This window comes from Chrysochloris asiatica, unplaced genomic scaffold, assembly GCF_000296735.1.
Source record: "Chrysochloris asiatica unplaced genomic scaffold, ChrAsi1.0 scaffold00440, whole genome shotgun sequence".
In the NCBI taxonomy this organism is placed as follows: domain Eukaryota; kingdom Metazoa; phylum Chordata; class Mammalia; order Afrosoricida; family Chrysochloridae; genus Chrysochloris; species Chrysochloris asiatica.
The window spans coordinates 147,168-174,063 of record NW_006408958.1 but is presented as its reverse complement, the minus strand read 5'-3'; the positions used below and the strand labels follow the sequence as shown (position 1 = coordinate 174,063).

Here is a 26,896-nt window from a genome sequence, read left to right as displayed (position 1 = left end):
TTCCTAAGTCTCAAGGGCTAGTATCCCTGAGGAACAGGGCCCAGGCCTCAGCCCCTTAACACCCCCCACTGTTCCCCCCAGACCCTCCCCTCGCAAGACTGCCCCATTTAATGCCCTGCTGCTTCTGTGTGTGGGTGATGAAATGGAGGTGGGGGCACATGGCAAGCCCAGTGACCCCTGCCCACCTCCCTGTGCCTGTATCTAATATATAAATATAAAGATGTGTACATGGCCCCGGCTCTGTCTATGTTTGCGGCGTCCTGACCCTAATAGTGCTGTTTTTGAGGCCTGCACTCCAACAACCTAGCCACATCCCAGCTGTGATGACCCTTTGCCTCAGGGACCTTGGGTTGCCCACCATCACCCCCTGTCCAGTGACAAGGCCAATACAAGGAATTCCAGACTGCTAAAAAGACTGGGGCCAATTTTCCCCTTAGTCACATTGTACTCATCTCCTCCGGTGGCTTCCTGTCTGACTGGCTAGGGATGATCTGGAGGTGATACAGGTGCACCCTACACACCACCAGATTCTTTAGAAGTGGCAGTAGCAGTTGTGTTGTGTTCCCTGGCCGCAACCACCAGTGGGAGGGGGCAGATCCCTGCAGACTGGGGGTGGGAACTTCATGCTACAGTGTGGCCAAGGATAGAGGCTATGCTGGGTCCTGGCCCTGAGCCAGCAGCAGGCTCAGCAGGTCCCAGGGGCGTGGAGGCGGCCAGTGGTAGAGCCAGCCTATACCAGCCAGCAGGCAGCCAGACAGTACAGTCCATTGGGAACACCGAGCTGGTGGTGGCCAGAGCCGTCAGCAGCAGTGCAGCCATGAGTCCTCTGCTGTACTATGCCTTGCCAGCCGTAGGATGCTACGTCACGCTCTCCATCTTCTTCCTGCGTTGGCCACGCCTGCTGCACACACCCCGTGTTAGGGCCTTCTGCCCTCGCTTGGGGGCCCATCGAGGAGGTGAGCTGAGTGGGGTTGGATGGGAGAAAGGGCAACAGCCACCAGCGATATGGCCCATAGCCAAGCAGGTGCCAAGAGCAGGGATCTAAAAAGGGGTCAGGCTCTTAAGTGGGAGGAGAAAGAGAGAGGCAGGTCATGGAATAAAAACCAAGTAGCAGGCTGCTCCCACCCTCCCACCCCGACCCCATGAGGATAAGGTGAGCCAGAGGATTCATTCGAGGGGAAGAAAGGTCAGGGACGGGGAGTACAGGAAGAGGTCCAGTATATACTCCTAGACCCTAGGCCTCAGGTACCATACCACTCAGCTGCCCCCCACCCCTACCTCAGGATCTGGAGAGAGGCTGGAGAACACTCTGGAAGCCATGGAGAAGTGAGTGGCCTGCCCCTGACCCCTGGTTGTCCTGTGAGGTGGAGTTGGTGGTTCATAGCAGCATGCCTTGGGTGGGGGGAGAGGGTGGTGGCTCTTCCTCATCGGGGGATTGCTCACATCCCACCTGGATCTTTGCCCACACTGTCCCCCAAACCTCCCTCAGACTATGCAGTCTGGCCCCATTGGCCCATGCCCTGCCTCCCACTGACCTTTGCTCCCATAGTGCCATGGCCCAGAGAGCTGAACTTCTGGAGCTTGACTGTGAGCTGACAAGGGACGGTGTGGTGGTCGTGTCCCACGATGAGAACCTGTTACGCCAGTCAGGCCTGAATCGCAATGTGGGCAGCCTGGACTTTAAGGTGGGCCTTATCCTAGTGCTGTCCTCTCCTCCCCACCCCCACATGTCCATTCCTGCCTCCCAGTGGCATCCTCCCTGCTGTCTTCCCCAGGACCTGCCTCTCTACAAGGAGAAGCTGGAGGTTTACTTCTCACCAGGTGAGCGCATGGGCTGTGACCTGTGACCTGGACAGTGAGTCTCCTGCCCTCTCCTCCCCACCCATCCTCTGATTCCTCTTCCCACAACCCCCCAGGCCATTTTGCTCATGGGTCAGACAGGCACATGGTGCGCCTAGAGGACCTGTTCCGGAGGTTCCCGAGGACACCCATGAGCGTGGAGGTGAAAAGGGAGAATGAAGAGCTCATTCACAAGGTGATACATAATTGCAGGGGAAGGCTCAGGGTCCAGGGTCAGAGCTCCAGGTGGTGGAGTGAGACCTGCCTCTACCCTGTACCCCTTGCTCCTTCTCCCAGATAGCAGGCCTGGTCAGGCGCTTCAACCGAAATGAAATCACCATCTGGGCTTCAGAGAAGAACTCAGTCATGAAGAAGTGCAAGGCAGCTGTGAGTCCACCACCTTTCCCCATGGTCAATTTCCCACTGGCTCTGCCTCCCAGGAGCTGGAGTCCAGCTCAGCCTTGTGGCCTAGACCAGCGGGGTGGGGATGGTTCTGGAGGACCTGGTCTTTGGTCTTTAAGCAAGGGCTCCAAAGGGAAGACGTGGAGAGCTAAGTGTGTGAGCAAAGGCATGATGGTCAAAATGATAAGGGTACGTTTAGGCCTTGAACGTTGAGCCAGGATGTGGTTTTGATCCCACAGATAGAGGGGAGCCCCCTGAATGTCCAAAACTGTCCCCCACATAGCTCAAATCTCCACTCCTTTTTCCCAGGAGCAGACTGGCCCCATTTCTCACTTCTCCCCTTGTCTCCCCAGAACCCTGAGATGCCCTTCTCCTTCACAAAATGTCGAGGACTCTGGTTGTTGCTGCTCTATTACCTGGGGCTCCTGCCCTTCACCCCAATCCCTGAGAGGTTCCTCCTGTCGTTCCTGCCCACCATCATCAACAGGTACCGGCTGTAAGGGTGGGGTAGTATCATCCCAGGTCCCATTACTCAGGGTCTTCTCAACCTGGCTGTGAAGGAGGAAACTCAGACTTAACCCTAAGGTCTTCTTAAGATAGTGGTTGTTATAAAGTGTTCACAGATACTAAAGGAGTCTTAGTGTGGCACTGTGAGATAAGCACTAGACTGCTAACTGCAAAGCTGGCAGTTCAAACCTACCATTTGCTTCTTGGAAACCCTATAGAAGCTCACTATGAATCAGAACCAACTCCACAGCAGAGCAGCAGCAGCAACAAGGGAGCCATGAGCCCCTGAGATTATGTGCAAATGTGTCTTGATAGGGAGCTTTAGGAGAAACAATTAATTTATCTGTTTATTCATTCAACCAGTATTTTTTGACTACCTACTCTCTGCCAGTGGAGTCCTGGTATGGCTCTGTGGGATAAAGCACTGGACTGCAAGGCCGGTTTGAACCACAAGGTCTGCAGTTCAAACTCACCAGCCACTTCTTGGAAACCCTTTTCAAGGTTGCTGTGAGTCAGAACCGACTTGACAGCACTTAATAACAGCAACAACTCTGTCTATGCCAGGAGTCCTGGTGTGGCGCTGTAACACAAGCACTGGACTGCTAGCTGCAAGGCTGGTGGTTCAAACCCACCAGCTACTCCTTAGAGACGCCATACAGGGTTGCTGTGCGTTGGAACTGACTGGACAGCACCTAATAACGACACTCTATGCGAAATTTAATTACATTAATAATAAGACCAATGTGGGGAAGGCCTTTGGTGAATGAACGGTACAATCTAGCTTGGGAGAGATGTTAATTAATTACAGTAACACTCTCTCAGACTCTCAAAAGGAAAAGGAAAGCCTCTCCCTGCTACTAGGCAAGGACTAACTAAGTAACAGCTGAGTAAAGTATCTGAGATTTGGATACTTCGTGAGAGATGGCCCTCTGTGGCTCTTTGTTGTTCTGAAGAAAGCTCCTCAACCAACCCCTACAGTCCTTGACTTTGGAGAAATCATTATAGCACAGAATTTTGTGTACTTAACTTTTTCTACAGGATTTGCCAAGTATTTACAAATCCTTTAGCTTAATTGAACTCTGGTAGCATAATGGTTACGCATCAGGCTGCTAATCTCACAGTCAGCAGTTCGAAACTACCAACTGTTCTGCAGGAGAAAGATAAGGCTTTCTGCTCCCGGAAAGATTTACAGCCTTGAAAATGCCGTACAGAGTTGCTATGAGTCGGAACCAACTCCACAGCACATAACCACCAGCAAGCAACCCCAGGAGGTCTAGAAACCATAACCCCCGTGCGTGGTCCTCATGGATCATCTGAGGTTCTGTGATTTATCCAAAGTTACATAGCTGGGTTTGTCCTGGATAGTGTAACAGTATCCCAGGGCCCCCTGGCATGAAACGGTGAGGGACAAGTAGCCCACTCATTGTGTTGGTATCAGTAAATTGATCAGGCCCAGCCAAAAGAACCTCTAGGCTGGGCGTTCAGCTTCAGAATCAGCTGGGCCTGATCCTGGCCTCACCACTCACTTGCTGTGTGACCTTGGACAAGTTCTGATAGCTTTTGAAGACAGTTTCCTCAAAATGGTGAGGAGAAGAGCACACCCCTGACATCAAAGCATGGACTCAAGGATACTAGAGTAGAATCTTGCTGAACAATGTTCATTTGGGTGACTACAAAGGTTCTTCTAGAGGGTAAAGGATCCCACCCATCACTACTGCCCCATCTCCCTCCTTGTGGCTGACATCCAACACCTCCTCTCCATAGGACCTACTTCCCATTTTCCTACTCCTGGATGAACCAGTTGGCGGCTGTGGTTTCAAAATGGTGAGGTGGGCAAGAAGGTTGGGTTGAGTACCATATTCCCTACAGAGACCCATCATTGTCCTTTGACTCCTCATCATCACCCTTTCCACCTCCTCCCCCGCTCAGGTTCATCATGAGAAAAAGTCTGATCCGACACTTAGAGGAGCGAGGGATACAGGTAGGACTTTTGTATCACTTGGCAGCAGCTACCAGCTGGGTCACTTTACCTTCTGAGCCTCCATTTCTTATCTGTAGAGTTGGGATAATGACAGTAGTTAACTCTTTTGGGTATGTAAGTGGCACTTAGGAAAGCTTTGATAAATGTTATGGTGATATTGTACTGAACCTACTCTCTTGATTCCTGATGAGGGGCCTGGAGAAAGGCCAGGAAAGGGTGAAATCAGACCCAGCCAACCCCTTCCCCATCACCTGAGCATCTGCTTTAACCACTTGTTCAGTAGCAAACCGTCATTGACAGTGTACTATGTTGAACACTGTAGGATAAGCACTGAACTGATAACCACAAGGTTGACAATTCAAACCTACCAGCTGCTCTTAGACACCCTACAGGGTCACTATGAGTTGGAACTGGCTTGACAGCACTTAACAACAACAATGTGCTAGACATTGTTACTGGGGCTTGCAGAGCAGGAAACTTACAATCAAGGTAGAAGGAAAAAACAAAAAGGCGGCCACCACAAGAACAGTGAGTGGACAGTACTGTGGTCTGTGGGGTCAGAGAAGATCTTCCTGAAGAAGTGAGGTGTGAACAGTCACATGAAGGGTGAGAGGAAGCTAGTTCACAGGGAAGGAAACAAAGAGCCTTCAGGCAGGAGGCTTAGCTGCTTAGTTTATGTGACAGCTAGGGGCAGCTGGAGAACCTGGTGCTCAGAGGAACTGGAGGGCTGCCTAGAGGAAGTGGCACCTGCTGAGCTAGAGAAAGCAGTGGAGGCTGAGGCTCGCAGGCCCTGTGACCCTCAGTAAAGAGCCTGGACTTCTGTGCAGAAAAGGGGGAAAGACCACTGATCCAATTTAGGTTTGTTGAGGTGAGGGTTACTCTGGCCATTCAAGAGATTGTGGGGACTCAATTTGGAAGCATGGAGTCCTGGTGTGGCGCTGTGGATTAAAGCATTGGACCACAAGGTTGGTTTGAACCACAAGGTTGTTGGTTCAAACTCACCAACCACTCCTTGAAAACCCTATGCAGTGTCGCTGAGTCGCAACTGATTCGACAGCACTTAACAACAATTTAGAAGCAGAGAGCTTCCTCAGGATGCTGCTGCCACTACTGATAGGATTAGGTAGCAGCAGTCGGGATGGATGTTAATTCACAGAGAAAGAGGCCCAGACTGGACTGCTGATTTAGAGAGAGGAATTGGAATGACAAAGCTCTTTCAGACCAGCCCTCTCACTTTAGGTATCTTCACAACTTTGTGAGACTTGAGTATCACCCTAATTTACTAAATTAAGAGAGCAGAAGGCTCAGTGACTTGTCCAGGTTAAATATACCACCTCTACCTACCTCATTGCCCACTGGTGGCAGACTGTTCAAAAGTCAGCTCTCTGGAATTTAAAAGAAAAAAGGCCTGATTTCAATGTCAAATTCCTTCATGTCAATAGTCCTGCTTTTGGTCAATTTCAAGCTACCAAGTCCTGATGGCAGAGCTGTGAAGATCAGATATATGGTGGTGGTTGTGAAGTGCCGTGGAATCCGTTCTGATTCTGTGTAGGTTTTCTGAAGCTATAAATATTTGTGGGAGCAGAAAGTCTCATTTTTCTCCCTCAGACCAGCTGGTGGGCTCAAACTGTCAACCATCTGGTTCACAGTCCAGTGCTTATCCTATGGTAACACTCTTATTACATAGTATTTACACCATACAGATTCAATTAATGTAAGTAACTGCAGAACATAGGTGATAGTAAAATGTAGTAATATATCTTGGAAGTGATGCGTTTTGGTATTTATTACCTTTATTTTTAATATAATTTAATGATAAGTTCATATAATGTAATTTTTAACAGCAGCTGTGTTTAATAACCAGTTTATAAAATTCTTGAAAATTTAATAATCAGCTCCAGCATTCCACTGCTGGGAGGGCTCCAAAGAGGAAGCGATAAAAGCAACATTCCAGGTAAAGTTGTTTGGAACCCACAAACCCCCTGCTTCCTATTCAGGTAATATTTTGGTGCCTTAATGAAGAGTCAGATTTTGAAGTAGCCTTCAGTCTGGGGGCCACGGGTGTCATGACTGATTACCCCACCGCCCTGCGGAGATATCTGGACAACCATGGCTCAGCTACTCGGACCTCTGAAGCTTCTGTTTCTTTTTCCCAATGAATCGATGAATGCGCAGAAGACAAGACTGACATAGTGACTGCAATGATGGTCTCAAACATAGCAACAATTGTTAGGATGGCACAGAGTCAGGCACTGCTCCATTCTTTTGTACATGGGGTCACTGTGAATTGAAGGCAATTCAATAATAAATACTTACTTTTTAGTCATGTGTTTGTGGGGATCCTGGAAGATTATAAACATGGCAACTTAGGGCAAAGAAGGCCTGGGGCCCGAGCCTGGGGCTCTAACCAGCCTGACCCACTGGTTCCACTACATTCCAGACCCAGAATAATGCCACACCCTGTGCCAGCCTGGCCTCCACTCAGAAATGTCCAGAGCCTTTTTTCTTGAGAGTCACAGATAATGGTTCCATTCTCCTGAAGCCATAAGAGTTCTACATTTACAGCAAGGGAGTTGACTCTCCCTTGTCCTTCTCACTGGGGTACTGAGGGTGGGCATGAGGGGAACCTGAGGTCACAGCAGGTATCTGCTGCTGTAGCACTCCATCCCTCTACTCCAAAAACCCTGCCTTCCCAGAGGCTCCCCAATCATTTATTGATTTGTATATATCACATTTGGCTGTCTAGGCCAGTCTGAATCCTGGGGCAGCAGTAGGGAAAAGGTAAATCTAGCATGGAAGACATGTTTACAGACATCTTCAACTGACAGGTGGCACCCAGCCCAGGACAGGGGCCTTGGAGTTGATGCTGGACCCTTCCATTGTAGGCGGGCTGAGCCTGTTCCTTGTGCTATGGCAAAAATTGTAGACCAAAGAGAATCCCAATAGTTTGCCCGCTGAATAACCCGGAGAGACTTGCTTGATGGCTTTGGGCCTCAGTTTCGCCATTAAAAGGGAGCAATAGTAGAAACTGTCTTCATGGGATATGCTGCAGGGATTAAAACAATGGAAATGCAAGTTGTTATGACTATATTATTTTCAGGGCGCACGCGTCCAGACACCATCCTCCTTTTGATCCTTGCACCTCCAAGAGTGTCCAGGCCCGGGGTACTGTGGGGCCACCGGCTAGGCTGCCCACCGCATTTCCGGGCCGGCCAGAGTACATAGAAGGGGGAAGGGCAGCCCGGTCTGCGCTGGCCACCGGATGACGCGCCCCTATATTTGCATGCTGCACGCCGATTGGCCACGGCAGCCGCCGGGACCAGAGGCCGGCCCCCTCCCCCTCCCGCCGCAGCGGCGGCAGCAGCTGGTCTCGGTGTAAACAAGTCGCGGCGGCTGCTAACCCGGGCCGTGGGGACGGCGCCCACTAGGTGCGCCCCCCACTCCTAGGCCAGGCCACCCCGGCGGACCAGGCCCCCAGCGCGCCCAGGCGAGGTGAGGCCCTGTGCCCACGCCCAGCCAACGAGGACTGCCCCTTCCCCCGATGCCCGCTCCCTACCCCCCTCCCATGCCCCAGGTGAGCTCCGGGGTCTCAGGTAAGGCTCCGTGATGCAGGTAAGATCCCCCGGCAGTCGTAAGGCCTCAGCACCCTCAGGTAAGAGCCCCTCCCATTCTAAATGATCCTCCACTTTCAGCGAGGCCTCCTGTCCGCTCTAGGTGAGGGGCCTTCTCCCCAGGTGAACTCCCTATATCTTAAATGAAGCTCCTCCACAGTCCACATGAGATCTCAAGGATCACATAATTCTTAATGTCCCATGCTCCCTCTAAACTGGGAAACGACAGCCCATGCACTTGAAAGCCCCTTCCTCCAGCTTCAGCTGCCGGCCAGCAGTGGTGAGGTGGGAAGCAGCAGTGTGACTCACCTTGGGCTCCTCCTAGCCTCAGTTTCCATGTTGATGCAACCTGAGGCCTCCTCAATGAGTCAAAACTGAGACGACTCTGGCCCCTGGGGAGGCTGCTGGCTCTGGTGAGAGAAGCCAGCAGCCAAGTGTGACAGAGAGAGTCCCCATGGCCTTGGGCGTGCCTGCTTGTGTGTGGCCCAGGGCCTGACAGCCCACTCCCTCCCTCCCTGGCAGGCACTGGGCTCCCTCTGCTCCCCGTGGGCCGCTCCCCGCGTGGGGCCACTGCCCCCGGCCCCCGCCATGGTGCGGATTTCAAAACCCAAGACGTTTCAGGCCTACTTGGATGATTGTCACCGGAGGTATAGCTGTGCTCACTGCCGAGCTCACCTGGCCAACCACGACGACCTCATCTCCAAGGTAAAGAGGTGGGGCTGGGAGGCTGTCTGTCAGCTCCCTACCAGGAGTCCTGACACCCTCCTCTCTTCTTCCCACCCTTTAGTCCTTCCAGGGCAGTCAGGGGCGTGCCTACCTCTTCAATTCTGTGTGAGTATTCCATCTCCTTCATCTCTTTGCTTGGTCTCTGCTATGACCAGTGACCCCTGACATCATGTTCAGAGCTCTGAATTCCCCTGATGGAGGCAGGAAGCTATGATTGCCCTTCAGTGGATGGTGGGAGCCTCCCTGGAACTGCCCTGTATCTCCACAGTGTGAATGTGGGCTGCGGGCCAGCCGAGGAGCGGGTGCTGCTTACAGGTCTCCATGCTGTTGCTGACATTCACTGCGAGAACTGCAAGACCACTTTGGGCTGGAAATATGTGAGTCAGTGACCTCTGACCCCAGGCTACCCTTTTGACCTGATTTGATCTGACTTTCCCCTCACAATCAATTATTTGGTGATGTCTTAAAATGCACAGGCTAAACTCACACAAATCCAACAGCCCTAGAACCCCTGGCCATGTTCCATTCTGCTCTCTATCCTTCAAGGGCTCTTCTCTCATCCCAACCCTCACAGGCCTTGGCATCCCATCCCCATTTCAGAGATGAGAGATAATCAGAGTTATTGTTTTCTTAATGCTCACGTGCCATGTCTTGGCATATATTATCTCATTCAATCATTGCAACAATCCTGTAGGTAGAGTCTATTATTACCTCCATTTTACAGAAGAAGAAACGGAGGCCCAGAGATGTTAGGTAACTTGCCTACGGTCATACAATTGGTAAGTAACCCAATAGGGACCAAAATCATAGTTGTTTTTTGTTATTTCTTTTTCCCCCCAAACCTGTGATCACCAGGTTATATTATCATTTAGAGGATCAGAGAGGATGTCCAGAACCCCACAGCAATATGGAGCTTGGGTCTCCTTTTCTGCTGTCATTGCGTCTGTTGCTGTCCAGGGTCTGATTTCACGACACTGAGTCTCCCCTTCTTATCTAGAAGTTGAGAATAAAGTGTCTGGTATCCAAGATTGTTAGAGAGATCTGATTAGATGCAGCAAAGGAAGACCATCTTGGGAGGCTGCAGGGAACAGGATTACTCAGGCATGGCTTGGAGCTACAGTGCTCTATGAGGTGTATGCCCCAGGCAGAGACAGACATATAGCCCTCATTTAAGTTCACCCCTGGCCCTGCCACAGATTAACTGTATGTACCTGGACAGGTGCTTGGCCTCTCCAGGTTCCTGTAAAATACAGATGGCCTAGTAGATTTTAGAAACTGTAAACTTGCAAAGTGGTAGCACCGATTTAGGGAAGAGAGAATCTATGGCACTCTGGAATGAGCATGACCTGCCTATATTTGAATTCTTTTCATTAAACTCTGCTGGCCAAGCAAAGCACATGTATAGGCCGGAATTGTCGATGGGCCATCAGTTTGCAAACTGGCATATGAAATCTTTTAGATACTTCATATTCTTTCTGTTAAGAGCCAACTAAAACTGTCCCATGGTGAGAAACTTGACCCTGCCATCTACCAGCTGTGTGACCGTGGGCAGTGGCTTGACTTCTCTGGACAGCAGGTTCCTCAGATGTAAAATGGGGCCAGTCATGTACTACTCTCTTTTGACCCCTGTCCCTTGGTGAGGCTCTTGCCCCAGGGATGACTGGCCCCTCCTTTCCTTCCAGGAACAGGCTTTTGAGAGCAGCCAGAAGTACAAAGAGGGGAAGTACATCATTGAACTCAACCACATGATTAAGGACAATGGCTGGGACTGACTTACCACTGCTTTGGACACATGTGGCTCCAGCCTGGCCTGGCCGCCGGGGGGCGCCACTGGCCTCCTTCCTCCAGAAGGGTGCTCTGGCCCCTCAGAGCCCCTGCAGAGAAGGACCCAGCTCCTGTACCTATATTTTATTGCATGCACTGTGACCTTGGGGGGAAAGCAGAAGGGGGACTGCACCCCCGCCTCTCCTGCGATCTGGCTGGCTTGGATCTCATTTTTAAACCCTTTCTTCCCGGGCTGCCCTATAGACATGGCCTGAGTGTTGCTCTTAAGGCCCCAGTGCCTAGTCTGCCCTGTAAACTTCTCTTCCCACGCCCACGTACCCCACGCGTGTCAGCAACCCTCATTCTGTAGCATTTGTACATAATAAAACAATGGAGTGGAGACAGTCCCAGGCTCACGTGGAATCCAGAAATGGGGGACTCAAATGCAGATGCCTGGCCCCGTACATCTTCACCTTTCTGAGCCCGGACAGGTATGGAGTAGGCAAGGCTGTCTATTGCTGGGAGTCTGTGCGCCTGGGTCCTGGCTTCAGTCATCTCTAGAATCCAGGTTGGGTCTCAGTCCGTGGAGATTCTCAAACCTACCTGGAACCCTGGGCTATGATACTGGCTAATCTCCGTCGTCTCGGCTTTAGCGTTTTGCCGCCACCTAGGGGTAGCTCCTGTCTCTGGGAAGCAGCCCCATCGCCAATTTTGTGGCTCGTCTTGTCCCGACTACAACTTCCAGCGGCGCCAGCGTGTTCTGTGTTTCCTTCGTACCGCTGGTCCTGCTGGGAAGTGTAGTTCTGGAGTTCCCCAGCACAGGACCTTCTGCGTCCGTAAGACTTCTGTGCGCCTGTGAACTTTCAGTCCCTGGCCGGGGGTGGAGCTTTTTCAGAAAGGGAACCCAAGAATGAACCAGACCTCCGGCTTCGCCTGTGGACTCTTCGAGGTCCCCAGTGCCCTGCGTAGTAATCGGCCTAGTCCGCGTCCCTCCAGCCTTGCACTTTTTCCCCTCAGTCAGGCTCCTTCTTCCAAGTCAAGGAAATGTCACCTGCCAGAAACGTCTAAAGCGCCAGTGCCTGCCCCAGGACTCCAGGCTCATCCCTAGGGTCCAGGCCCCGCCCCCCGGTAGTTTATTCCTAGCCGGGACTCCCACCCCCCTCCCCCGTGGGAACAGGGACCAGCTGGCCGGAAGCGCCAAACTGCGTCCCCTGTACAAGCCCCGGGGATCAATCAGGCCGAGGAGTTAATTATGTAATGAGGGAGCAGGGGGTCGGAGCTAATGAAGGCGCCAAGGGGAGGAGGGGGGGAAAGGAGGGGAGGTTACCCAGGTATCCGGCCCCTTCTTGGAGCCCTTCGAGGCCCTAAGGGTCTCCACCCCAGCCCAACTCCAGGGCCCCAAAGAGGGGAGGGGCTGTGATCTTGGGTCTGGAAGGGGCTGAGCAGTGAGCTATAAAGGGGGCATCTCTTCACACTGGGGAGACTTTAGGCAGCGTGACCTGAGGCCAGACTAGACTACTCCATGTACCATCCACGAGAGTTGTACCCCTCCCTGGGGACCAGCTATCGCCTTGGGCCCCCACAGCCGGGGGCAGACTCCAGCTTCCAGCCTGCCCTGGCCGAGGGCTACCGCTACCCCGGTGAGCATTGGGGCTGGCTCCTGTGTAGGGGCCTGGGGAGACTGTGGCCCTTGGCTGCTTCCTCACCCTCCCCTCATCTCCAGATCTGGAAACTCCCAAACTGGACTGCTTCCTCTCTGGGATTGAGGCTGCTCCCCGCACCCTGGCCGCACCCCCACCTCTGCCCCCACACCCCCCGGTCCTGAGCACTGACCTGGCCCCTCCAGCCCCTGAGGCCCTTCACACCCTCCCTGGGGTCAGCCTGAGCCTGGAGAACCGGGAACTGTGGAAGGAGTTCAACTCCGTGGGAACAGAGATGATCATCACCAAAGCCGGGAGGTGAGGGGGGTGCTGGGCAGGGGTCTGAGGACCCAGTGTGCTCCCCGTGGCGGTCTGTTGGGAAAGGTAGAGTCATTGGTGATGGGACTAGGTTTGGTGGTTCCTAGGGTGGTTGAGCTCAGCCTCAGGTCAGAATCTGGTGGTGACCTGAGTCAGGACTAACTATATCAAGGGTCAAGAGTCAGTCTATGGAGTTTGTGGTGAGGTAACAGTCTGTGGCAAGGGTTATAGGTCAGTCTGGGCCAGGCTCAGGAAGCCTGGCTGGGTTATAGGTCAATCTGTGGCTGGAGTCACCGGTCAAACTATGGGGTCAAGGGCCAGTCAGGGACCAACAGCAGGGCTATCTAGCCAGGCTCAGGGGTCAGTGTGTGACTTGGGTAGGAGTCTGTGCATGACAAGGTCTGGAGTTATCCGAGAGGCAGGGATGTGATCAATGTGTAGCTTGTATTGAGCTCTCTTTCTAGGGATTTAGGCATTGGTGTGGTGAATCTTCAATGCTTTGGAGACTGGGTATATTTTATGAAGAGATTTTGTCCAGCAGCTGTAGATTCTGTGGCTTAGAGACCAGGCAGCTCCTGGCAAGATTTCAGGGAGAAAAATTTGTCGCCATACGTCTGCAATTGGAGTTGAAGGGACGGGAAATTGGAGGTTCCAGCTCCGCTCTTAACCTGCTGTCAGTCTGGTCAGATCACCTGATCTCTCTCGTCTCCCCATCTGTAAAATGGGACCAGACAAGCTTCCAGCTCTAAGATTTCTGCCCTCAGTTCTAAATCCACCTCACTTGATGCTTTTCTGACACAACTGGGTGAGCCTGTTCCCCTGCCCTCTCTTCTGGTCAATGGGTAGCGCCAGGCCTCTCTCATCCCTTCCCCTGTCCAGGCGCATGTTCCCTGCTTGTCGAGTGTCCGTCATGGGCCTGGACCCTGAGGCTCGCTACCTGTTTCTTCTGGATGTGATCCCAGTGGATGGGGCTCGCTACCGCTGGCAGGGCCGGCGCTGGGAGCCCAGTGGCAAGGCAGAACCCCGCCTACCTGACCGTGTCTACATTCACCCTGATTCCCCTGCCCCCGGTGCCCACTGGATGCGACAGCCTGTGTCTTTTCATCGCGTCAAGCTCACCAATAGCACACTGGACCCCCATGGCCACGTGAGGCCCAGGCTGGGACCCTAAGATAGGGAGGGTCTGGGGGTGGTGTTGGATGAAAGACTTGAGGCTGGGGCCAGGGGCAGGGAGTCACTCACTTTTCTTCACTCTCAGCTGATCTTGCATTCCATGCACAAGTACCAGCCCCGTATACACCTGGTACGGGCTGCCCAACTTTGCAGCCAGCACTGGGGGGGCGTTGCCTCCTTCCGCTTCCCGGAGACCACATTCATCTCTGTGACAGCCTATCAGAACCCACGGGTGAGTGGCCCTGCCTGAGGGGGTGGTGGCACCCTATGCAGGAGCTTTGACCCTGACTTTGTGCCCCCAGATCACACAACTGAAGATTGCAGCCAACCCCTTTGCCAAGGGTTTCCGGGAGAACGGAAGAAACTGTAAGAGGTAAGTATTGTTCACCCATTCATTCAACAGATGTGTGCTATTCACCCAGTATTCCAGGAACAAATGGCAAGTCAAACCATTCTTATTTAGCCTCAGAAATCCTGTGCAGGGTCGTTTATAAGTTGGAACCCACTCAACCGCACAAAGCAGCAGCAGCACGTGCTATAGGAGCCCTGCTGGCGATGTGGGTTAGGCATTGGGCTATCAACTGCAAGGTTGGTAGTTCAACCCCCTCAGCCAGCCACTCCTTGGAAACCCTATGAAGTTGCTGTGAGTCAGAACTGACTCCACGGCACATTAACAACAACAGGTACAGTTCTAGGCATTGGAAATACATGGATACATAAAAGCAACCAAGGCCCCTGCCCTTGTGGAACTGATATTCTAGTAGGCAGAGCAGACAAACAGATAAAATGACTTGGAAGGATCTCACTGAAAAAAGAACATTTAAGCTGAAGGAGGTAAGGGAGGGAATCAGAGGTTGTCTGGAGAAAGGTATGTCAGGAAGTGGGAATAGCATGTGAAAATGCCCTGAGATGGGAGCCTTGTCCGCAATGTGGCTGGAGTGGAGTGAAGGGCAGGTGAGATAGAGATGAGGTCAGAGTGGTAGGGAGCCAGACTGTTGGACAATAAAAGCTCCTGGACTGAGTACAGCCCCCTCAGAGCTGGCTCCTGTCTTCATAGAGCGTTTAGTCTTTCAGAAGAGACATTTTTCAAAGGATCATCCTAATGTAAAACTGTATGTGTGACAAGTGGTGGCAGAGAGGACTTCCTTGAGGAAGTTGTACTTGAACTGAGATGAGTATCAGAAGATTCCATAGGCCCCAAGACAGGATGGCAAGAAGGGTTAAAAGACAGCTCGTGTAGATGGAGCACAGGGAGTCAAAGTGGGAAGAGCTGAGGTCACATTAGGCAGGCCCTTGAAGCTTGGAAAGAAGTTCTAATTGATCTAAATGCAGTAGGAAACCATTGAAGTTTCTAGCCAGGGAATAAATTCAGCTCTAGTCATTTAATGTGGCTGTCCCTTTCTAGTCATTTAATTTGGCTCTCAGCTCCTTCATCTGTAAAATGGGTATAATAGCACCTACCTGACAGGGTCTCCAAGGTGAAATGCCTGGCACCTGGTAAGTGCTATTATCACCACCACCACCATCCTCATCATCATCCTCATCATCATCACTATTCCCCAGGGAGCGAGATGCCCGTGTTAAGAGGAAACTTCGGGGCCCAGAGCCAGTAGCCACAAAGGCCTATGGGAATGGAGGTGAGTGTTGTTCCAGTGATGGTGATGCCAGGCCTGTGGTGCTAGTAACCACCCCCCCACACACAGCCCAATCTATTCCTGCCTCCCCAGATGCACCTGGTGGTCCCTGCGACTCCACACTAGGTGGGGACATCCGTGAGTCAGACCCAGAGCAAACCCCAGCACACCGGGAAGTTGCCTCAGCCCCAGCGCCTCCATGTGGTGGTCCCAGTGCCGAAGCCTACCTTCTACATCCTGCCGCTTTCCATGGGGCCCCTGGTCACCTTCCACCCAGGTGAGTGAAACATGGGCACAAGGCTGGGCTGGGACTGGGGTCTCTCACCCTGCTGACACTTCTTTCTACTTCAGGACCCCCAACTTCCCTGAGGCTCCAGACTGTGGGCGGACAGCCCCCTACTCAGCTGCATTCCTAGAACTACAGCCTGGGCCAGGAAGTTCAGGGTACCCAGTAGCTCCACCCACAGCACCCTTTGCACCACACTTCCTCCAAGGGGGCCCTTTCCCCATATCCTACGGGCATGGGAGTTACCTGGATATGGGCTCCAAACCAATGTACTGAGCCACTGATGGCCCCACTGTCTTCATCTCAAACCTCCAGTTCCCCTTCCCCCAGCCCTGTAGCCCCCTCACTTCTAACGGCCCCATCCCCCACACCAAATGGCTACCTTGGGCCTGCCCCCACTTCCCACTTTGATTTTACTCCCACCCCCCTCTGGCTTCAAAGCCTGAGCAGGGCTGCTGGGAGCCCAGCTGGGGCCAGCTTCCCCTTCCCAGCTCTCACCTTGGTGTGAATGGAGGGCGGCTCTGCCAGGCCAAATGGGGCCACAGACCAGTACCCCTACCTCCTGGGCCTCACCCTTGGGCTCAGGCATGTTTTACCCCCTCACCCCAGAGCAAGCCACACCAATCTGTCCCCAAGACCAGAGTATTTTTGTTAATAAAACTTGAAAAGACACTAGTGCTCTGGAAATGTTGGGCTAATGGTGTTTGGTGCTAGGTGGGGTTTGGGGAGCAAAACCTTTGTGAGGAGACCCAAACCCCAGTTGAGACCTGCTACTTTCCAGCTGCTTGACCTTGTTGTGCACATAAATCCACTCTTCAGGAAGATGGAGGAAACAAAATCTGGTAAGAGTGAGACTGAGTCAGCCTGTGCCTATGACTACTCGGCAAGTCTCTGACGCAGCCCTGCTCATCCCCACACAAGTTGGACACAGACCCAAAGACCAGTTTTCTTCTTTTATTAGAATTTTTTTTTCAGTTTTTTTTTTTCTCTCAAAATTTTTTATCTAAAACAAAACAAAACAGAAAAGGAAAAAAAAAAAGAAAAACCATTATTGGAAACTTCATGGTTAAAGTGGGGAAAGGAGAGGAGGAACACGGAGCGGAGGCTCCAACCTCTCCAGAGAAAGTCCTCAACCTCACAGTGCCCTCTCAGTGGGGGGACGGCAGAGCTGGAGACCCCCCCCATGCCCACCCCTGTCGGGGGAGAGGGCAGAGTCACAGTGGTCCGAGGGCCAGAGGAAGCGGAGGGGGCAGGGGGCCGAAAGAAGGAGTCACAGGAAGTAGTCGGCAACAGGCTTCTTGGAGGGGATGCCCCGAGTCTCCTGGGGCGCGGCCTCAAAAATGATGAAATCTTTCTGCAGATGTTCATCCAGCTCCAAGATGGCAGCCACATTCCCACACCTGGAAGTGGGAGGCAGTCAGCAGTGTTTATGAAGTGGGCCGGCCTGATCCCCCACCCCCAGCTCAACCTTGTGGCCTGGCCAGCTCACCGGTAGCAGTAGTTGGGGGCCGACCAGACAGTCAGCACGGTTTCATTGAAGTGCCACTTATAACCTTCCATCACTAGCTGGTGGGCGCGGCAAATCATGTCAATGTCGTTGGCTGCATTGAACTGGGCCACAACATCACTGCCGAATAGGTATCCAGCCCCACGCGGGCTTACTCCCCAACCTGTCGTGTCTGTGGTGAATGAAAGTAAGAAGGCGGAGGGTGTCTCAACTTCTCTGACTGCCCCTTCCAATGAACTAGCGGGCTGGCTATTTTCTAGGGGTCTTAGAGAGTAGGACAGTAAACATCAGAGCACAATAATTAGGCCCAACTGCTAACTGTTAAGTGCCGTCGAGTCAGTTTTGACGCACAGCAACCCTGTACAGGAGCAGCTGGTGAGTCTGAATCACCAACCTTGTGGTTCAAACCGACCTTGCAATGCAGCACATTAACCCACAATGCCACACCAGGACACCGCCTCCTAATGAGAGTCACCAGATAGTCTACTGGGCAACACACTACAATCATGCCAGTATTAACAAGGACCACGGAGGCATTCCAGCAGGCAGGTCACCCTGGGCCATAACAGGGCAGGCTGCCAACAGTGAGAGACCTAGCTTTATTCCCTGGTTCTGTTCCATACTAGCTAGAGAACCCCACCAAATGAGGGGCTCCTCTGAGAATCATTCTGGAAGTCTGACCTCTGCTGAAGCTGCTGACAGGTTCTGAGGCTCCTTCACAGTCAGGAAGCCAATGATTCTGTTAAACACCTTCTGAGCCAGGATACACATTAGGCCCCAACCCACTGAGCTCAAAGAGCACCCAGCTACCTGCTGTGGGTTAATGCGCCAGACTGCAAAGCCGTTTGAACTACAAGGTCGGCAGTTCAAGCTCACCAGCTGCTCCCGGAAACCCTATATAGGGTCGCTATGGGTCGGCACTTCACAACAAGCTGTGTTCTACCAGCCACTGACTGGAGGGTTTCAGCCAGACCGAAGGATAAGCACAAAAGGGTAAGCACAGTTAAGACAAAGCCAGCCCAGCCCCGCCTCAAACTCACACGACTAACTCGACTATCCCTTCAAGGGCCCCCTCAGCCTCTTTCCAAGCTAAGAGCCCCACCTCCTCTGTCCAGCCTCACCTTCAGGATCAGACCAGAGCAGGTCACACATGGGCCCATCGTGAGGCACCTCTTGCTTTCGGTCAATTGTCCGGATCTGGTCCAGGGTCTGGATAGAGGGAGAGAGACCCCCGTGCACACAGAAGATCTACAGGGGAGAGCAAGCAAGGAGAGGAAACTGAGCCCTAGGGCCTTCGCCATCACCCCACCCCACAGGGCCCTGTGGCCAGCCCACCTTGCCATCGATGATGGCTGACAGGCTGAGGTAGTCAAAGATCTCAGTGCAGTAGCGCCACACAGTCACCGAGCCATACTTGCGCAAGCACTCGTCATAGAAGCCGTAGACCTGGGTGATCTGGCGGCTCTCATGGTTGCCCCGGATCAGGGTGATGCGGTCAGGATAGCGGACCTGGGGGTAGTCACCAAGCCTGGGCTGAGTCTATGCTCAATCTCCCTTTCATAACCCCACTGCCCTTCTCAAATCGCCTCACATCTGCCAGCCCCACCCCTTCCCTATTACTACCGCCTGGGCCAGACTCGTGGATCAATCTATTGTCCAAATCACACTGCAATCACCTCACAGCTCTAGCGCCTCTTTCAGAGGATGCAAGCCTGACTCCACTCCATCAGCTACACGCAGCAGCTCCCCAATCATGGACCATATACAGATCCAAGTCCTCAGCAAGAGGCTCTCTGACATCTGGCCCCTTCCCACCAATGTACATACAGCATTATGTTCAATGTTCAGTGACTCATCAGTGGGAATAATATGGAGCCTCTCTTCCTCCCCTAGAATACCACCCTGGTGGGGCTTCTCACAGATGCCCTAAGTGAAGGAAGAGCACCCGATCCCAGCAGATCTTGCCCACCTATCTGTCCTGATGCTGGACATATTGCAGTGTCCTAGACAGCACAGTTGTGGTGGACAGAGGTGGGGGACGGGACTGAGGGCTGTGTGAAGTGAGGGTGGAAAGGATGCAGACTAGTCAGTCGAGAAACCCTAGATTTGGGATCCAAAGTCAATGGCTCCCACCTTAAGTGCCAAAAGCAGGAGGAACGTTTCGACACTGTAGAAACCACGGTCCACAAAGTCCCCCATGAAGAGGTAGTTGGTTTCAGGAACATCGCCACCCACCTGTAGGGAGAAAAGGGTTCTACTTGGTTCAAAGCCTATTTCCTGTCAAACTGAGGTCGTCCTTTCACAAAGGGCCCCACCTAACTAGAGGTCTCCTGACCTCATTCCACCCACTAAATTAAAGGCTCTTAATTAGAGGGATCTTCAAGTCAAACCCCCCAGCCCACATGTCACCTCATCCAGTGCTTCCCTCATACTCACTCTGAAAAGCTCCTTGAGGTCATAAAACTGTCCATGAATGTCGCCACATACCTGGCAAGGGGGAAGGTGGGTTAGAATTTACTCATATATCCCAAAAGTCTTTGTTTCCAAGGGCTCCCTCCAAAGCACCCAAGGTTTTCAGTTCTCAGTCGGTGTTATGGATAGAATTGTGCCCCCACCCCAACTAACGCTTACACCTGTGGTTATAATCCTATTTGGGAATGGGGATTCTGTTACATCAATGAGGCAATGTTAGTGTAGGGCGTCTTAAATCAATCTCCTTTGAGAGATAAAAGGTTAAGCAAAGACTAAGGATGCAGAGATCAGGGAAGAAGATGTCACACACCACATAAAGATCACCAAGGAAGCAAGAAACAGAAGCCGAGAAGAGTCAAAGACCTTCCCCCAGAGCCCACAGAGAAAGAAGGGCTTCCCCTAAAGCTGCACTCGGAATTCAGACTTCTAGGCTCCTCAACAGTTTGAAATGATATTTGTTTGTTAAAGCCTTCTAGATGTGGTATTTTTGTACCGCAGCACTAGAGAACTGAAACGTCTGACTCAGCCTTTACTACTCAGGGACAAAAATCTACTCCCCGTCCCAAAGTCACCTGATCTAGATTCACCCACCATCCTACACTGAGTGCCAACAGTTCTGTAGGCAAGAGTTAGAGACACAGCTTTCTAGCTGGACTTGCAGCTTGGAGGGCCTGGACCCCTCCTCCCATCAAGATACCCAAAATAAAGTTACTAACACAGGGTCATAGTAACACAAAGATAGAACCACTCACCAAATTCGAAGTCCTTCTGCTCTGGCCAAGAGTATCCCCCATCGAATAAAGACCCTTCCCATAACATCCACTTTTAAAAGCAAAACTCCCTTGAAGACAGATGGGGCTTTCTGGGTCCCCAGAAATGAGAGGTGGACCTAGGGAGCCCACGTGACTAAGGGGAAGGCCCGTGTGCCTCTGGAAGGACAGGGGTACTCACTGTGACTGGCGAGTCCACCCTCTGCACGTTGCTCTCCTCCACTAAGATCTCTCTGGAGACAGGAGAAGACCAGGGTCACCTCAGCCAGGTTAGCCCAGCCCAATTCCTGACCTTTTTTTGAAGGGAGGGGAGGTGGTCCTTTAACTTCTAGGGGCAGGAATGAGGCTTGCAATTTCCCCAGGGTAAGCTGACCTGGCCCCCACTGCACATCCTTCCATGGCTCCATGCTACCAAAAGGACAAAGCCCAAGCTCCTACTCTAGCATTCAAAAGCCTACAAAGTAACCTGCCACTTTCCTAGCCTTGGCTCCCATCCACACATCCAGCACACACTCCTGGAAAACAGGTCTTCTCGGTCTCTCTCCAGATCGTCCCTCAGCCAGGAGTGCTCTTAGCTGAGCCCTTAAAGGCACTCTCTACCAATCACAGGTCCTGAGACAATGGCTGGTAGCCTGGGCAGGTCAATCATCAGACGCACCTTCCAAGTGAAGCACTAGTCACACTTTTTCAATATTTACTTAGAGGCAGTGAAATTGGTCTTTTATTTCTCCTTCCAGTACATTCTACTGCTTGAGTGAGCACAAAGTAAAAGTACGTTGTCAGTTATGATAGGCCTCCAACTTTAGTCCCATAGTTCCAAATTTTCATCCCTGATAACAGCAGCAGTGAACAATCCCATTTATACCATGCGTCGAGACTGTGTCAAGAGCCTTGCATGGATGATCATGCAACTCAACCAATCACTCTCAAGGCAGATACTATCATGATTCCCATCGCAGAGACAAGAAACTGGAGTCTAGAAGGCTACCAGTGTGGCTGCGGTATAAAAGAGCGAGGGAAACCTGGACAGCCTAGCTCCAGGGTCTTTTATTGAGCTAGCTCAATGGTAAGGGATCCGGGCACTTGTCCAGCCCTTACTCTTTCTGCCAAGTCTCCTCCCCATGAGCTCTGGGAGCAGAGATTCCCTGAGGCTCCGCTGGGTGCTCTATGCTACAAGACAGAACAAGGGAGGGTTACCCCACCTTTCTGGGGCGGGGGGAGGCACTGGCGGTGCTCAGAGAGGTCATAACCACCACCGGGCTCTCCCACCTGAACGGTATCTTGTGTTGACCATCCTTCCACACATCAACTGCTTATAATGACCTTTCCAACAGGCTTGGGGGTGGGGGTGGGGGTGGTAGTGCTTTTCATCCTCATCTGACAGAGAAAGAAACCAAGGCTTAGAGACAACAGTGGCAGGGCAAGGTGGCTGAATTTGAATGTAAGAGGCCCCGTTTCCTGAGAATTCCTATCAGTCCCTCCCAGACCCCAAGTCAGAAGCGGAAACCCTGTGATGTCCCATCCAGGGCTCCTCAGTGTCAGTGAGAAAAGACAGGCCGAGGTTCCGGCTCCGGCACAATCACCGGCCCGCTCATGGTTCACAGCTGCTCCTTTGACCTCTACAACCACCACTACTTTCATGGAGCACCCACCAACACTCTGCATCCTGGGAGCCTCAGAGACATGCAGGGACTTGACCACGGTCCCACCGTGTACAGTAGTGGCAAAGCTAGGACTCTGAACAAACACTGCTTGACTGAAAAGCTTCTGCCCTTTGAATGTGCTCATTTTTACAAGCAAAATTTCAGCAGACCTGGCAGGCCTTTGTGGCTTCCAGGGTAGGAGTCTATGTACACTCTGAACAAGCAAAAGCTCAGAGCACCACCTGCATCAGCCTGGTCCCTGATGGGTCCCCAGAAGGCCACAGCCAGGTGTTACAGAGTTGGTCCTCTTTCAGAATGAGACAGTGACAGTGGTGGTCAACTCAAGCTTTTGCCTAGTATCTTCCTAGCTCCATTTCCACTCCTGGGCCAGAACCCCTCAGTATAATCAATCAGCCCATAGCTCCCTGCTGCCTTTCACAGCCCATTTCAAAGTCTGTATTATTCTACTTGGCATGGAACACAAACACCTAAACCTAAACCACCACCTAGCTTTAAGACCTTAGGCAAAACAATGATCTTCCCTGAGGTTACTTTCCTCCTCTCTGTAACAGGGTGAGTCCTCATCCCTTCCCTGCCCTGCCCTGCCCAGCCACAGGGTAGAAGGAACACCCAGCTTCTCCAGGTCTCTATCTTCAGGTATTAGCTATCACCACACCACATCAGGTTAAAAAGAATCGTTCTGGGTAACGATTGGTTTAAGTTCCTAAACATGTCAGTCAGGTCTGAAGGAACTGGGACAACTAAAGGCATCTTTGGGCTGGTCTGGTCTGGTCTGGTCTGGTCTGGTCTGGTCAGAGGGATGATTTCCTTGAAGTGGTGAAACGTGGAGAAGTCAGAGACAGGCATTTAAAAGGGGCCTAGCCCTTTCACCACCCCCATGCAGGTCCCTCTCTGGCTGCAGAGGAACTGTCTGTAAGTGTGACAGAGCCCAGCAAAGAGTCCTGGCCTGAGTCAAGTCACTTGACTTCTAGGAGAAGTCATGGCTTTCTCTGGTTCAAGACCACCAACTGCTCCACAGAAGAAAGATAAGGCTTTTTGTTCCCGTAAAGATTTACAGCCTTGGAAACCCTATGCGGAAAGTGTACTGTCCTGTAGGGTCGTTGCTGTCAAGTGCTGAAGAGTCAGTTCCAACCCATAATGACCCTGTGTAGGGTTTCTGCGGAGCAGCTGGTGGGTTTGAACCACGAACCTTGTGGTTCGCAGTCCAGTGCTAATCCTACAGCAGTTGTTAGGAGTCAAAATGGACTCAGTAGCAATGGGTTTGGTTGTTCAAGAAATGTACAAGGACTCAGCCAGCTTCTCTCCTCTTCAGGCCCCCCACTCTCTCATCCTAATTAGAATGCCACTCTTCACTGATCCTGTTTCCATAAAGTATCCAAATGATCTTAATCTGTCAAGGTCTCATAGCTCTTAGAAGCTTTCCTTGATTTCCATTTATCAATGTTGCCCTATTCCAACAGAGTATGCTGTTGTTGTTAAATGCCATTGTGTTGGTTCCAACATGTGCAGCCCTGAACAGAGTTTCCAAGGCTATAAATCTTTGAAGGAGCAGAAAGCCTCATCTTTCTCTCATAGAGCTGCTAGTAGACGCAAAATGCCAACCTTGTAGCTAAATAGTCCGGTACTTCACCTACAGAGCCACTGTGCTCCTTAAAGTAAATACAAAAAACCCCAACAATTTCTGGACACTTACATTATACAAAAGCACTACACACAACACATTCCAGGCACAAACTCACTGAATCCTCACAATTAACTTAAATATATTATTCCCACAGAGTTCTGGTGTGTACAGGCGCTGGACTGCTAACCACAAGGTCAGTAGTTCAAACCCACTAGCTGCTCCTTGGAAACCCTATACAGAGAAGTTAGAACTGACTTAACAGCACTTAATTTCTTTACAAGTAAAGAAACTGCATCCCAGGAAGCTCAAGATCACAAACACAGCTAGTAAGCAGCAGAGCTCAGATTCAAACCTGTTGTTGTTAGGTGCTGAGCCGGTAGTGACTCCCCTACACAGCAGAAGTAAACACTGCCCGTCCCTGAGCCAACTTCACAATCGTTCACACACCTGAGCCCATTGCTGCGACCACTGTGCCAATCCATCTCAATGGGGTCCTTCCTCTTTATCTCCCACCCTCCATGCTACCAAATTTGATAGCCCTTCTCCAGGGATTGGTTCCTCCCAAGTACAAGAGTTGAAGTCTGGCCATCCTGGCTTCCAAGGAGCACTCTGGCTGTATTTCTCCCAACATAGATCTGCTTTTCTTTTAGCAGATCCAAACCTCAGCCACCATATTCTAAAGCCTATGCTTTTAATCACAACATGAACCCACTTCCCACAGAACACTGAGTTGGAGAGCTCCCTCTATCCAATGCTTAATTTAGGTTGACTTATTTGCTACAATTTCTTAGGCTCCTACAGAAAAACACCAGCGAGCCCAACTCCACCTTCTTGAAATATGGAAAAGGACACGCAGAACTGGCTGCAGACTCCATCCCTTACTTGCTGGTAACTCTGAACATGAGGTTCCTCACCTGTAAAATGGGAAAATTTATCTACCTTTATGGGTTGTTGCTGGAATTAAACAATTTCGTAGACTAGAGTCTAGCTTCTGCTTAGAATCTGTGACGTAGTGAACCCCTCTTCCTTAATCAAGACCTGTCCCAAAGTTCAGCTCCTCTAAGAAGCCTCTCTGTTCCCCAAGATGGATATGGTCGTTTCTCAAAGCTTCATAAACAATTTCTAAAAGTCTCTTTAACTCTACTGTTAAAAAAAACCATCATCTGACACTTTTTCTGAGTTTGTCTCCAGCAGACAGGTGCTCCTGGAAGGGCGAAGGGGCTATTTGCTCCTTTCTGAGAAAACTTCCAGGCTGGGGCAGGCCCAAGGCACTCAGCGGCGTTTGCCCCAGGCCAGAGTCCCTGAGCGACGGCCGGGTCTCCCCTGCCCGAAACCACCGAGCTCACCTGGCCTTGGCGCATAGCGCTTTGACTTCGCTCTCCTTGATGAGTTCGCAGCGCCGCAGCTGCTCGATCTGCCGGTCCAGGTCGCTGATCTCCGCCATGGCCCACCCCCCGGCGCGGGTTAGAGCCGGGGCCACCGCCCCCTCCGTACCGCACAGGGGTCTCCTGAGGAAGGCGAAGACCAGCCCGCGGATCAGAGTGTCCGTGCGCGGCGCAAGGGGGCAACGCGGTTCCCAGGCTGGTCCGCCCCCCACGCCAGCCTCCCCTTACATTGGCCCCCGGGCCCCCAGAGTCTCACGGCCCGGGCCGCAGCCCAGCTAACTCCCGTCGAACCCCAAAGGGCCCGCGCTAGGGACGGTGGCCTAGAGGGGTCTCAGACTATTACCGCTGCTGGGACTCCGGTTCCAGTTGGTTCTCAAGCTCCTGCCTCCCTCCTTCCCTCTGCTGTGGGCCGCCACCACCACCGCTTCTACTTCCGGCCCCGCCGCGGAAGCAGAGGGGAGCCAGTTCCGTCGCTTACCGGATGTGGCGTCATACACACTCTCCACCCCCACCCACCCCCGCCGCGCCCTTAACCCCACCTCTCAAGTCAAGAATGGACAGGGCCTGAAGGAACCGGATGTTGGCAACATAGGGGCCCAAGGTGTGGTGTGCTTATTTGGTAGGCAACTGACAGCCCCTTCCAGTTTCAGATGGAGAAACGAGTTGAAGCTGATCTTGTAACTTAATTTTACACATTTCGACCTGTTTTAGTCGGACTCCCCCATTAGCATCCTTCATGGGATTTTGTTCTCTGCATCCCTATTGCTTAGAACAATGCCTATCTCCTAGTGGTGGTAGTGATGGTTATGTGTCGTGGAGTCGAAACGGACTTATATGTTCAATGGATAAAAGAATCGCAGACCAAGTTTCTCTCCCTAGAGAAATCTTTGCCTTGGAGTATTTCCAAAGTTAAGAGTCCACCTTTCTCACGCGACTATACCTCAGGCAGCATGACCTCCCTGATTCCAAAGTGGTCCACTAGATACACCTTAGTTGTCTCCTGGTTGGTTATGTGCCGTGGAGTTGTTTCCGACTCATAGCGACCCTGTACAGGATTTCTGAGGCTGTAAATCTTTATAGGAGCAGAAAGCCTCATCTTTTTCCCATGGAACAGCTGGTAGTTTCGAGCTGCTGACCTTGCGGTTCACAGCCGGATTCGCAACTACTATGCTACCAGAATTCCTTAAATTGTCTTCTATTGGACAGTAATTCAGAGATTAAGTAATTTGTAAATCTTTACATAGACTGCCTCATCTTTTTCCAGCGGAGTAACTGGTGGATTCGAATGAACCGTCAAGCAGTCCAATGCTTAACCCATTGCCGCATCAAGGTGGTTGCATAGTTAAGAATTTGCGATTTGAATCAAGGTTGAAATTTGAATCCAGGAAAACCATGTTAATTCTAATTCCTCCTTCTATCACTTGCACCTTCTGGAATTTTGTCATTATAAAATCTAGGATGGCTAGGCTTCGTCTCTCATACTTTGGACACATTGTCCAGAGAGAACAGTCGCTGGAGAAGGATGTCATGCTGGGTAAGGTGGAGGGTCAGAGAAAAAGAGGAAGACCCCAAACGAGATGGATCAGCCAGGTG

At 51.8% G+C, this 26,896-nt stretch overlaps 4 protein-coding genes across 5 annotated transcripts; 3 read left to right on the top strand and 1 right to left on the bottom strand.

Annotated features, from left to right (window-relative positions):
• Nucleotides 1–817: 817 nt before the first annotated feature.
• GDPD3 (glycerophosphodiester phosphodiesterase domain containing 3) lies at nucleotides 818–8,447 on the top strand. The gene is made up of 12 exons (XM_006877063.1): nucleotides 818–956; nucleotides 1,284–1,326; nucleotides 1,550–1,685; nucleotides 1,776–1,821; nucleotides 1,917–2,035; nucleotides 2,137–2,226; nucleotides 2,595–2,728; nucleotides 4,513–4,572; nucleotides 4,678–4,729; nucleotides 6,727–6,870; nucleotides 8,177–8,322; nucleotides 8,444–8,447. The coding sequence occupies exons 1-12, from the start codon at nucleotides 818–820 to the stop codon at nucleotides 8,445–8,447; spliced, it is 1,113 nt and encodes a 370-aa protein (XP_006877125.1).
• YPEL3 (yippee-like 3 (Drosophila)) lies at nucleotides 8,099–11,234 on the top strand. The gene is made up of 5 exons (XM_006877028.1): nucleotides 8,099–8,221; nucleotides 8,863–9,045; nucleotides 9,128–9,171; nucleotides 9,335–9,443; nucleotides 10,749–11,234. Exons 2-5 carry the CDS (start codon nucleotides 8,929–8,931, stop codon nucleotides 10,836–10,838), a joined length of 360 nt encoding a protein of 119 aa, XP_006877090.1. The 5' UTR covers nucleotides 8,099–8,221; nucleotides 8,863–8,928; the 3' UTR covers nucleotides 10,839–11,234.
• Nucleotides 11,235–12,352: 1,118 nt separating this feature from the next.
• TBX6 (T-box 6) lies at nucleotides 12,353–16,157 on the top strand. The gene is made up of 8 exons (XM_006877027.1): nucleotides 12,353–12,470; nucleotides 12,554–12,788; nucleotides 13,668–13,935; nucleotides 14,047–14,193; nucleotides 14,264–14,334; nucleotides 15,525–15,598; nucleotides 15,689–15,872; nucleotides 15,947–16,157. Exons 1-8 carry the CDS (start codon nucleotides 12,353–12,355, stop codon nucleotides 16,155–16,157), a joined length of 1,308 nt encoding a protein of 435 aa, XP_006877089.1.
• A 668-nt stretch (nucleotides 16,158–16,825) lies between these two features.
• Nucleotides 16,826–25,715, bottom strand: PPP4C (protein phosphatase 4, catalytic subunit). 2 transcript variants are annotated; one of them, XM_006877025.1, is made up of 9 exons: nucleotides 25,641–25,715; nucleotides 25,265–25,426; nucleotides 20,812–20,863; nucleotides 19,825–19,875; nucleotides 19,522–19,623; nucleotides 18,724–18,897; nucleotides 18,510–18,636; nucleotides 17,371–17,560; nucleotides 16,826–17,281 (listed from the first exon to the last, which is right to left on the bottom strand). In XM_006877025.1, the coding sequence occupies exons 2-9, from the start codon at nucleotides 25,360–25,362 to the stop codon at nucleotides 17,152–17,154; spliced, it is 924 nt and encodes a 307-aa protein (XP_006877087.1). In that variant the 5' UTR covers nucleotides 25,363–25,426; nucleotides 25,641–25,715; the 3' UTR covers nucleotides 16,826–17,151. The 2 variants fall into 2 exon arrangements, with proteins under 2 accessions (XP_006877087.1, XP_006877088.1); XM_006877026.1 differs by having other exon boundaries at nucleotides 25,647–25,714.
• Between the last annotated feature and the right edge of the window lie 1,181 nt (nucleotides 25,716–26,896).